Source organism: Tamandua tetradactyla, chromosome 5 (genome assembly GCF_023851605.1).
Source record: "Tamandua tetradactyla isolate mTamTet1 chromosome 5, mTamTet1.pri, whole genome shotgun sequence".
NCBI classification, from domain to species: Eukaryota; Metazoa; Chordata; class Mammalia; order Pilosa; family Myrmecophagidae; genus Tamandua; species Tamandua tetradactyla.
This window is the reverse complement of record NC_135331.1, coordinates 32,240,286-32,252,525: the sequence shown is the minus strand read 5'-3', so window position 1 is coordinate 32,252,525 and position 12,240 is coordinate 32,240,286. Positions and strand designations below refer to the sequence as shown.

The following is a 12,240-nucleotide window of genomic DNA, read 5'->3' as shown; positions in this document are numbered from 1 at the left end:
GGTCAAGGCAGGCTAAAAGCTGGGTGGGGTTCAGACCAGACAGCTGGGTGGAATCCTGCCACTGCTCAACTGCACGACCCTGGGTCTCTCTGAGCCCTCTGTCTGTGAGTGGGATAATCCCAGCCCCTGTCTCCCAGGCAAAGGTGAGGAGCAGATGGGATGACGCACCTGATGGGGGGGAGGGGATGGTGGTGTTATCTCTTCCTGTGCCCTTGGCCTTTTGCATTCCCGTCAGGGACAGCTGCTGCAGGTCACCTGCTCTGGGTTTAGGCCTGTGTCCTCGCCTCCCCTCAGCCCTCCTGGTGGGAAATCCTCTCCATTCTTCCAATGCCTCGTTTTGGTCAGTCCTCATAGCCACCCCTCACCAGGCAGGGCAGGCAGGAGCCATTTTGTGGTGGTCCCGGAGGAAATATAAAACAGATTTTCATCACCCACCACTCTTACCAGCTCAGTTATGAGAAGGTCACAGTTTTTATGTCTGTGTGTATAATGTTTACATATTATTGTTTTTCATTAAAGGAAACATTGGAAAATCGATAAAATTCTCAAAGAATATAACCCTTAAGTAGCCCAGACCCTCCTCTTCAGGAAATGTGGGGGATGGGTCCCCTTGGCTGGCTCAGCTACCTTCCCACAACTGCTCCTGGAGAAACCCCTTGTAAATGCCACCACCACCCCCGCCCAGTTTTTGGTCTTTGGCTTGGAAATCCCCCGACTTGCACCCGTCGGGCCCCACACCCCATAGAGAACGTCTGCTGTGAAGCTGCGGATCCGGTTTTGTGAAGGGGGTAGGGGGACAGTAGCGGGGGGAGCACTTGCAACCATTCTGCAGCCTCACCGCGAGAGGGCGCCGCGGGCCGGGCTGAGCATTCGCCTTTGAGGGCTTCTTCCTCCAGGCAGGTTTTTGTCATCAGGGACTTGCTGGTCAAACAAAAGGGGAGGGGCGAGCCGTGTCTCGGTGGGCTGGAGCTTCCGTAGGGGGAGGAGTCCTACGTCAGGAAAGGGGCTTGCAGCGTGTTCCAGGCTAGTCACTGAGCCAGCCCCCCAGCCCCCTGAACTCCAGAGTTCAGGGAGGCCAGGGCCCGGCCTGGCATCCAGGTCTGCCTGTCCAGCTCTGGGGCACGCCGTTCACCCAACCCTGAGCTCAGAGTATCCATCCTTCGGATGGGAAAACCCGGGCCCAGGCAGGGGCAGGGACTCAGTGGCAGCTGCTCCGCTCCCCAGCCCGGTGCTAGAGGGTGGTCCCTAGGAGTTCAGCGATGAGTCACCTCTGAGTTCCAGGGGACGGGACCGGATCTGCTGGCCGGGTGATGGATGCTGGTCGGCACCCTGCTGCCACAGCTGTGGACAGCGGTGGTGATTCAGCTTCTCTCTGCCCGCCCGGAGGGGGCGCCGCCCCGCACGGGGTAGGGTGGAGCTGGGGCTATAGGAGAGGCGACTCAGGAGCCTTAGGGGGTCCCATGGCCAGGCTCCTCTGGATATCGAGGTTTCACGAGATAACTGTGGCTAGAGACTCGCAGGATACGAGATCGGTCCTGGAACGGGGGCTGTGGTCCATCCTTTGAAGATGGCTTGGGAGGAGTGGACACCCCCGTGTGTCCCGCCCTGTATATGGGGGTTTGCCTTAGCACTGGGTAGGGAGGGGCTTGATCCCCATGGGTGGGGCGAGAGAGGCAGACAGGCCGACCTCTCCAGCTTTGGGGGTACTCTGATGGGCAGATGCGCACGCCGATGGCGGAGGAGGAGCTGATGGAGGGAATGCCAGGCCGACGGGGGAGGGGCTGCGAGCGGACGGCGTGGGGGCGGGGCGGAGCCTGCCGGGGGATCCCCTAGGCCCGCACCGCCTTCCCGACTCTGGGGGCGGGGTCTGGCCTGGGGCGGTGCCGGGGGGCGGTGCCGGGGGTTCAGCCCAACTTTCCGGGAGGGGCGAGGGCGGTGGCGGCGGAGGCGGGACCCAGGACGCGGGGACCGCGCCTGCCGGGCCGGCGGGGGCTGGAACCTGGCAGGAGGCGCAGCCGGCTCCTCCGGGAGTCAGAGCTGCAGCGCAGGCCCAGCCGGAGCCCATTCGAGCCCGAGCGCGGGCGCGGGTCGGGGGATCAGCGGTATGACCGCGGCAGTAGCGGAGACAGCGAGCAGGGTCCTCTGACATCGCCCGGCACGGGAGCCCAGATCGTCCCTGACCAGGCCCGGTCACAGCACGCAGCAGGTCCTGGAGTCTGGGTCCCACCGTAATGGCCTGGGGACCGAAGAGAAAAGAGAAGGGGGATTCCATCTAAGAGCAACAGTGGAGACTTAACCTGGCATTGGGCTGAGGTGCCGGGAGCCGTACTTGAGCACCGGAAAGCCTGGCATCCCACCAGCCACAACCTGGGCACAACAGGCCAGGACCAGGGCTCTTCCAGTCTCAGCCGGGACAACGGCCAGCATACTGCCGGGATCTCGGTGGGCATGGGCTTGTCACAAGAAGGTGTCCCCTCACCTGTCTGAGACAAGGCACAGGTCCAAGGAACGGAGACCTGGCCTGGCCGGAACACAGGAACCTCTGTGGACCTTGAGCAGGTTACTAGGGAGCCCAGCTCCTGCCCCAGCCCCCGTGGGGTGGATGTGCCGCTGCCTGCTGGAGCATCATGACAGCAGGATGACCTCAGCTGGGGCTGGTGGTACCCAAGCAGCTGAGCCCCCCGAATGGTCCTCTGGCAGTCCCCAGACCCTCAGGCGGCCTGGCCAGGCCCGGGTGGCCCTGGTGGCCCTGGTGTGGCTGCTGGCGGGTGCTAGCATGTCAAGCCTCAACAAGTGGATCTTCACGGTGCACGGCTTTGGGCGACCCCTGCTGCTGTCAGCACTGCACATGCTGGCTGCGGCTCTGGCATGCCACTGGGGGGCCCGGCGCCCCCTGCGGGGTCGCACCCATCACCGAGTGCTGCTGCTCAGCCTTACTTTCGGCACCTCGATGGCCTGCGGCAACGTGGGCCTGAGCACTGTGCCACTGGACCTGGCACAGCTGGCCACCACCACCACACCACTGTTCACGCTGGCCCTGTCAGCCCTGCTGCTTGGCCGCCGCCACCACCCACTGCAGTTCGTCGCCATGGGTCCGCTTTGCCTGGGGGCCGCCTGCAGCCTGGCTGGAGAGCTCCGGGCCCCCCTCGCTGGCTGCGGCTTCCTGCTGGTGGCCACCTGCCTCCGAGGGCTCAAGTCAGTTCAACAGAGTGAGTGCCTGGGTCTCCCGCTAAGGAGGTGGGGTTGGGATGAGTGTGTGACCTGGATGGTCTGGTGAGCGGGGGGTATGGCCATTATCCCATTTTACAGATGAGAAAACTGAGGCTCAGAGAGGGTAAAATGACTCTGAGGCCCAGGACCCAATCTCTGGAGGCCTAATCAATTTCAGTGTCCCATGCTTTGTCAAGCCCTTTCTCTCACTGCATCCCCATGCTGACCCCCTGATTGGGTAGGTACTATGTTGTCCTCATTTTACCCGGGGCAGGGGAGTGGGGGGCTAGCCTGGGACCATATTGTCCGTGAGCAGCAAAGGGAGGATTTGAACCCAGGCAGTTAAGGCTGTGGAACCCAGAGGGAGGCCTGATGGGCAAGGGAGAGAAGTATGCAGATGGGGCCTGTGGACTGGGTTTTGGAATGTGAGGAGCTTGATTAAGTCTGGAAAGGGCTGATGTATACTGGGAACTCACAGTGGGGCAGGCTGGGGCTGGGGGTTGTCCTCAGGCGAGAGCCATCACCTTCATACCCATTTTACAGACGATGGAATGAGGCCCAGAGAGGTTCTGGGATTTGCTCAAGGTCACACTGCTGCTAAGGACTGGAATCCTGGAGGTGTGACTCTTGGGCTCCGATGAGAGGCGGCAGGTGGGACTCTGGGCAGAGGGTGAGATCAAGGCTGTGAGCCCAGATCCTGCTCAATCACCCTGCCTGCGGGCAGAGACTGCCTTCCTGCCTGTCCTATTTAGGGGCGTCTGAGTCAAGGCCTCCACCTTCTCTGCCTCCACCCCAGGGAGACATGGAGGAGGCCAGAGTGCCACTTGGGGCCGGCAGCCCTGGCTTTCAGCCATGCCTTTGCTTTTACTCATTGGGTGACCTTGGGCAAGTCCAGGCCTTGTCCTGGCCTCAGTCTCTTCATTTGTTCAGTAGAGAGAGGTCAGGGTTGATAGAGACCCAGGGGCCCCCGGCTCTCCTTCCCTTCCAGTCTGAAACCTGTAACCCAGGCCTGGGAGAAGGAAGAAAGCGGGAACTACGGGGTACCTTGTCTGGAGTCAGGGGCTGCCCGCACCTAGGGAAGGTTGAGGTCAGAGCTCACCCTGCCCCGGCATCTTTCGAGCCAGCCTGCACCCAGAGGCCCTGTCCCTGTCCTCCTGGGTCCTGAGGCTGGGCCAGAGCCCAATTCTATTTTTGCCCTCAGGTTACATGAGAGCTCTCGCATGAGCTCCAGGTCTGAGTTGGCAGTGGGAAACCTGACGCTGTGGGGCCCTTCCAGGCAGGGCTGCTTCTGCAAAGGCCCCAGCCCTGAGGCCCACACCTCACCTGCCGAGGCCAGAGCCCTTCGCACAGGCCCCAAGCAGCTCTGGCCTGCAGGAGGCCTCCGGGCAGTAAGCACTCAGGTCCTTGGAGTTGCAGGTACCTGGCATCAGACTGCTTCTTGGCCTCTGCCAGCTCCTTCCTTCTCTCCCAGGTCTCAACTTCCCATCCCCCATCACGGCTCCAAATGCCCTGTATTATCGCCACCATGTACCTCTCTGCCTCCCATAGAAGCTCAGAGGGACTGTGCCCAGGCTTGGGGCATCTCCACGTTCCAAGCACCCAACACAAGGCCTGACCCAGGGCAGCTTCTTCTTAAATGGTGGATTTATTAATGGCTCTGAGAGCAGAATTGGCGGGCTGGCCAGGCTACATGGCTCGTGGTGCCCAGAAAGAGCTTTGGAGGCTGGAGGCCAGGTTTCTACTGCCAGACACTCCAGGAGAAGCACCGGAGGCAGAATCAGCCTGGACTAGAAGCGCCTCCTTTCCTGAGAGCAGTCCTGTGGGATGGGGGTAAACAGTCCAGGGAGAGGAGAGTCCAGGGGGCTAGGAGGGGAGAAGGGCTGATGCTGCGACCCCCATTACCCACCCATCAAAAGGCTGGGAAGTGGGCTGCCACCTTGCTACCTGGGAAGACCTTGCCTTCAGCTGTGCCTACTGATACCGGGGAGCAACGTGACCTAACCCCTGTCCTCTGAGCTGTCAGGCTGGCAGGGATGCGTTCAGAAGTAGAGATCATGGTGGCAGGTAAGAGAAGTGCTAGAGCCAAAGCAGGCGGGGCTCTTTTGGGGGTGGGGGGGTGGAGCAGTTGCTTCCTCCTGGGGAGACCCTAGAAGGCTGCTCGGAGCAAGAAGCATGGAGCAATGAAAATAACATAACTGTAATAATAATAGCAAACACTTACTGAGCCCTCACCCTGTGGCCACACCATGCCCAGCTTTTCATCTGGATATTGCAGGAAATTGTGTTCCGGGAACAGGAAACAGGCATGCCAGGACATCGGGCGTCAGTCAGCCAGAGCCCAGTTCGGAGGTCTTAGCTGCTGCCATCATGGGCAGTTACCACTGGGCACCGGGTCCGTATTCAGCACTCCACATGCTCCGGTGAAAGGGATGTTGTCACTCTCCCCATATACATGCAAGGAGACTGAGGCACAGAGAGAGGGCAGCTCCCCTGATAAGAGCTGATAACAGAGGAACCGATTAGGGATAAGCTGGTAGCAAGGGGAACAAGGTCAAAAAGAGAGCTTGCTGTCGGATGCTGAAATAAAAGTACCTTCCAAAGAGAGACAGGTTGCAATGGAGGGCTTAGGGGAGCCACCAGGGGAGTGGTCACCAAGGAGGCAGGACAACAGGCCAGCATTTGGGGGCTAGGGTAGGAGTGGGCCACTTCTGACCGAGGGCCACTGTCCTTTCCCTGGACTGCGGGGAGGGACGGTGGGGAGGGGCTGGGTGGGATGCAGAGCAGGTTGATAGGGTAGGGGGAGCGGGAAGGTCGGGTCTTCCTGTCCAGCTGCCTCACAGAGAGTGAAATTCACCACCAGTGAAGTTCACCTGGAAACTCGAATTCCTTCCGTGACGGGACCTTTAACACATGGGTCATGAGCCGCCCGTACGGGTGCCCAATTTGGAGCCAACGAGCAGGAAGCATTCCAATGATCTGTTCATTTCTAGAAATGCTTGAGCTGGAGGGACTGTTGCCTAGAGAACAAAGCCCAAACATCAGAATGAAACTGAGAAAGAAAGAAAATGTCCTATTCTGAGCAGAGCCTATGAGTAAGCATCTGCGGCTGTTTGGAATGCATGTTCAGAAAAATGCAGGGACGTTGGAAGCAGGTCTGTACCAGTTACTCGGTGCCCTCGTGCAAACACTGTCATCTCACCTAAGGTGTATTTGCCATGGATGAAGGGGGCCATGTCCTTTTTGAACTGGCTAGGTGCTCACATGTACACACACACACACATGTATACACGTACACGTGTGTGTGCACACAGGCACACACATACACACATGCAAGGCGGTAGGATCCCTTCATTCCTTGCAGAGCTAAGAGGTTTCTTCTTAAACCTGGATTCATCTTGACAAGCCTCAGCCCTGAGAGCAAAAGATGGTGATATTACTTATAAACAGTGGCTGATGGCCAAGTACAGACAATGACTTTCTTGTGTTCTTGTCATCCCCATGGTCATAAGTGAATGAAGCAATGGATGGACCCACCATTTTGACTCCAAACAATTTGTTTATTTTAAAACTCTTTTTTTATGCATCCACCATCACAACTGTTATGAGAACATTCTCGTTTCTATGGGGGGACAAAAAAACCTTTTTTTTTTTCTTTCTTAATTTGAAAGCTCACGTCATGAGTAAGAGGCGTGGCTGGCACCCACTTTGCAGGCCTGTCCCTGCTGGGGTGGTGAACGGGAGTGTGTGGTCCTGGAGGCAGGGAGTGGAGGGCTGCGAGGGGAGAGGGTGCAATAAGGGCTGAGGCCAAGAAAGGTAGGTGGGGGCCCGATGGTGCAGGACTATGCAAGCTGAGTTAAGAACCTAAGTCTATTTTTCTGCAGGGCCTGGGTAGGCCCTGAAGCTATTTTTAAGCAGGCCTAGGGTAGAAGCTACAAGCGTTAATTATTTCAGCCTATGAGAAGTGGTTTAAAGTGGGTGATACAGGCTTTTTTATTTCTTTTTTGTTGTTGTTACCTGTCTTAATCTTTACAACAACCCACGTGTTTGATTTTATCATTATCCGGCTTTGGACATGAGGAAACTGAGGCTCACAGAGATGAAAAGTGCCTTGCAAGAGCCGGGGTCACAGCTAGTAGGGAAAGGACACCTGTTGCAAACTCAGGCGATCTGACTCTAGAGCCTGGACCTTCTCATTACAGCGCAGGCAGCTAAGGGCTGTCCAGGGCAGGGAGCCACCAACTCTCACGGAGAGGTCAGGGTGGGCTTCCTGGAGGAGAGGGCCTTCTGTATCTACCGAGTGGGGTTTGTCTCCCCACGGTGGGGCTGACGGCTGCCGTCCTGGTTGCAGGTGCCCTGTTGCAGGAGGAGAGGCTGGACGCGGTGACGCTGCTGTACACCACCTCGCTGCCCAGCTTCTGCCTGCTGGCGGGGGCGGCGCTGGTGCTGGAGGCCAGTGTGGCCCCGCCACCCGCTCCCACTGACTCCTGGCTCTGGGCCTGTGTCCTGCTCAGCTGCCTCCTGTCTGTGCTCTACAACCTGGCCAGCTTCTCCCTGCTGGCCCTTACCTCCGCCCTCACCGTCCACGTCTTGGGCAACCTCACCGTTGTGGGCAACCTCGTCCTCTCCCGGCTTCTCTTTGGCAGCCGCCTCAGTGCCCTCAGCTACGTGGGAATCGCACTCACGCTTTTGGGAATGTTCCTTTACCACAACTGTGAGTTTGTCGCCTCCTGGGCTGCCCGCCGGGGACTCTGGTGGAGGGACCAGCCTGACAAGGGTCTTTGAGGCCTGGGGGAATGCGTAGGCCACCTGTGCCGGCTCCAGCCTGGATCTGACCTCAGCTGCTGGCCACGGGGAAAGGTGGGAGGGTGGGAGCAGACACATGCCACCACTGGGGTCACAGGAGGGAGAGGCACCTTGTGGAAGGGTGGCCTTGGGGGCTGGAAGAGGGCATCCCCTCTACGACTGCCTCCCCACTATGCCTCCCTCACCCCATCAGAGACCCCACTCCCCACTGAATGGTGTGTCCACACCTGGCACATTCACTGTACTTGCCAGAGTAATTATTATGATCAGTGTCAACGACTATGGCGAAAATTGCTGGCCAAACTTCGAAGACCTCAATGCATTATGATAACAAGGATGATGCTGATGGTTCTTGGCGGCTGCACAATCCTTACCCTGGTTGGGGAGGCAGCTGGGGGGCCCAAGGACAAGCTTTTTTGCTGCTGGGCTCCCTCAGGGAGTTGGGTAGACTAGGCCAACTCCAGGCAGCTACTGCAGCCTCACCCTGGAACCCCCAATTTGGGGTCTTCCATCCTTAAATAAACTATTTTTGCTTGTGTTCCTGTGTCATCATTCCTCGGGGGTTCAGCTCAGGAAAGAGGGAGGGCACGGGGCCACCAGCCAGCCATGCAGAAACTAGAATGTTCTCCCATAACCACCGCCACAGCCTTGCAGGCTCCTGCTCCCCTTTCTCTAGGAACCCTCCACTGGCTGGACCACCCTCTCCACCAGCTGGACGATGGGTAGTGGCCTCTTCCCTGCCCTGCCCTGGACTTTCCACCCCATTTTCCTATCACCAAACCCTTCTGTGGCTCCATTTTGCTTTAGGGACAAAGTCAGAACATCCTAACGCAAATGGCAAGACTCTGTGGCCTCGCCAGGCTCCCTCCTCTCCTCTTGGTCCCTTGGGCTCTGCCTTTCAGCCTCACTGAGGTCCCCCAGTTTCCACCAGAAACCTTCGCTCAAGCGGGCCTCTCTGTCTGGGACACTCTTTCTACACAACCCCCTCTCATGGCCAAACCTTTACCTGGAGGAGAAAGGCCAAAGGAAGCCCAAAGAAGGAAGGGTCTCAGCAAGAGGCTGTGCCCGGGGCTGTGAGCCCAGATTGCAGAAGAGGGAGGTGAGTGAAGACCCTTCCCGATTCAAGGTGACCCATTGCCATAGCTGGTGAACAGGACCTTGGGGCTGGCCTGCCATGTGCAGAGCCAGGACAGACGTCCCAACCCTGAGGGCTAGTCCAGCTCCTCCCTGACCAGGCTACTTGGCCCTGTACCTATCTTGGGCTTGTCATGTATCCTCTCTGAGGTTCTAAGCCCCTCTGGAAAACGGAGAACATCTCCCCTTTCTGGGTGATGTTGAGAGCTAGACCAGGCGGGGGCCTGGGGTCCAGGGAGGAGCCATTCATTCCTTCAGTAACCAGAATTCACTGAGCACCGCTGTGAATGCTAGGCAGGGCTGGGGTCGGGGCTGCGAGGTCGCAGGCGGTACCTGCCCTGGGAAGACAGGCGTAGATTTTCCTGGTCTCTGGCCCCAGCCTCCGCCCATCCTGGCCTGGCAGGAGGGGAAGTGGGGCCTGGGCTTAGTCACCGGCCTCCCGCCCTCCTTGTGACTCAGAGATGCCGCTGGCCCAGCCTGGTCACCCTGCAGCCCGGGTACCTCCGGAAGCTGGTTCTGAGGCTGGGCCAGGCTGGACAGACAGACAGACGGCTTTGGGTGGGCAGCACCTCCCTGGTGACTCAGGCCCACGTCCTCATTTAAGGGGGCCCTGCACACCCTCACCCTGTCTCCTAGACTTCGCCAAATGTTGGTGGTTGGATGAGTCTGTCATCAGATCAAAACTTCCCTGTGGTAGCTGCAGGGTGGGGCTGGAGGGAATTGGAACCGGGCTTGACCTGGGGGCTGATTGGTTCCCAGACTCAGGACCCTGGTGCATTAAAATGATTCCCCTAAGGTCACAGCCAAAGCTCTCCCAAATACTCCATGCCGGCAGTAGGTACAGAGAGCCCTCCACTGGGCATCAAAAGGCCTGCGTTTATTTAAGTCCTGGCCCTGCCCTCCTTGCCCACGCTGCGACCTCACGCTGGTCTCTCCTGGCCTCTCAGTGTTCATGTGAGTTAGGAGTGCAGAAATAACTAGCGCAAAGCACTAGGTAGGGAACAATTCTCTTTAAAAAGTCACTGTCCTAGGCTCTTTCCCTCCCTAGCTCTATGCCTTGGACAAGTCAGTTCTCTGAGCCTCAGGGTTTGCATTCAGTCCCTGCTGGAAAGCCTCCTCCTCAGGGTAACAGTTGCAACCTTCCCGGGAAGCTCCCCCTTCCCCCAAGCTGAGTCTGGTGCTTTGTCTTTGGTAAGGGAGACCAGTTGCCCCAGGGTTGCTCCAGCTCTCTGCGCTTCTCCAGGCAGGGCCCTGATCACATCCGGCTCTGAGAACGGAATTACATTTCTCTTCTCAATAAGTTTCTGGCATGAAGTGGATATAGAAGACTAGCTGAGCACGGGGCCTCCAGATTCAGATCCGGGTTCAAATTCCAGCTCTAACATGTTCAAAGCTGTGTGACTTTGGGCAAGAGCCTTCCTTCCCCGCCTTGTGCCTCTGTGGGCTAAGTGAGGGCCGGATCTCACTTTGAAAGGCTGCAGTGGGTGAATACATGCACAATGCTAAGCAATAGTGATCGAAGCATAGTAGTTCCTCAATGAATTTTAACAATCTACTCTCATCACAATCGCCTCCCAGTGCCTTCCCCAAGGCTTGCTCCTGCGATCGCCCTACCCCCTCATCAGCCTTCAATGGCACATTCAGAGTCTCCAGCACATGCTTTTTTTCTTTTTTAATTTTTTTATTAATTTTTAAATTAAAAAATATAAAAACAAACAATTCTTAACTTATGATCATTCCATTCTACATATATAATCAGTAATTCACAATATCATCACATAGTTGCAAATTCATCATCATCATTTCTTAGAACATTTGCATCAATTCAGAAAAAGAAATAAAAAGACAACAGAAAAAAATTCATACATACCATACCCCTTACCCCTCCCTTGTACTGATCACTAGCATTTCAATCTAAATTTATTTTAACATTTGTTCCCACTATTATTTAATTTTATTCCATTTGTTTTATTCATCTGTTGATAAGGTAGATAAAAGGAGCATCAGACACAAGGTTTTCACAATCACACAGTCACATTGTGAAAGCTATATCATTATATAATCATCTTCAAGAAACATGGCTACTGGAACACAGCTCCACATTTTCAGGCAGTTCCCTCCCCCAGCCTCTCCATTACATCTTGACTAACAAGGTGACATCTATTTAATGCGTAAGAATAACCTCCAGGATAACTTCTCAACTCTGTTTGGAATCTCTCAGCCATTGACACTTTATTTTGTCTCATTTCACTCTTCCCCCTTTTGGTTGAGAAGTTTATCTCAATCCCTTGATGCTGAGTCTCAGCTCATTCTAGGATTTCTGTCTCACGTTGCCAGGAAGGTCCACACCCCTGGGAGTCATGTCCCATGTAGACAGAGGGAGGGTGGTGAGTTTGCTTGTAGTGTTGGCTGGAGAGAGAGGCCACATCTGAGCAACAAAAGAGGTTCTCTTGGGGGTGACTCTTAGGCCTAATTTTAAGTAGGCTTGACCTATCCTTTGTGGGGTTAAGTTTCATATGAACAAGCCCCAAGATTAGGGACTCAGCCTATTGCTTTGGTTGTCCCCACTGCTTGTGAGAATATCAAGAATTCAATTTGGGGAAGTTGAACTTTCCCCCTTTCTCTCCATTCCCCGAAGGGGGACTTTGCAAATACTTTTATATTCACTGTTCAAATCACTGTGGGATTTATCGGGGCTTCAGTCTGGGCAAACCAACAAAATCTCATGCCCTACTCAAGGTTCCATGCACTTATGGTGTTCAATTAAGCTGTTTACATAAGTTATATTAGGAAATGCGCTAGCCAAAATATAAATTTTATACCAAATAGACATTTTTTCCAGCACATACTTTTGCAGGAGCAGGGCAGGGAGGGACACCCTCAGCTGCCCACCCTTAGCCCTGCCCTGGAGGAAGCCAGGGCAGGCAGATCTGCTCTGAGCATTCTGCCGTTGTGGACTTGGGAACAAACTGCTGCCTTGTTTCCCCCCTAGCTGCCAGGGTGGCCCCTCTGCCCTCCCCAGGTGACCCTTGGATAGTCATTTCAGGGGGCCAGGGCAAACAAGGACTCTGGCTGCTCCCTCCTCTGCCCCAG

The 12,240-nt window shown here is 56.2% G+C and overlaps 1 protein-coding gene across 1 annotated transcript; it reads left to right on the top strand.

Moving 5' to 3' along the window:
• Window positions 1-1,993: 1,993 nt before the first annotated feature.
• Window positions 1,994-8,551, top strand: SLC35E4 (solute carrier family 35 member E4). Its single transcript, XM_077160550.1, has 2 exons — window positions 1,994-3,209; window positions 7,559-8,551. The coding sequence occupies exons 1-2, from the start codon at window positions 2,603-2,605 to the stop codon at window positions 7,990-7,992; spliced, it is 1,041 nt and encodes a 346-aa protein (XP_077016665.1). The 5' UTR covers window positions 1,994-2,602; the 3' UTR covers window positions 7,993-8,551.
• Window positions 8,552-12,240: the final 3,689 nt, after the last annotated feature.

What these genes read in the sequence shown, in the direction of transcription:
- SLC35E4 (XM_077160550.1), top strand. Translation starts at nt 2,603, where the DNA reads ATGTGCCGCTGCCTGCTGGAGCATCATGACAGCAGGATGACCTCAGCT. An exon ending in GCTCAAGTCAGTTCAACAGA is followed by an intron (nt 3,210 to 7,558) that starts GTGAGTGCCTGG and finishes TCCTGGTTGCAG; the next exon opens with GTGCCCTGTTGCAGGAGGAG.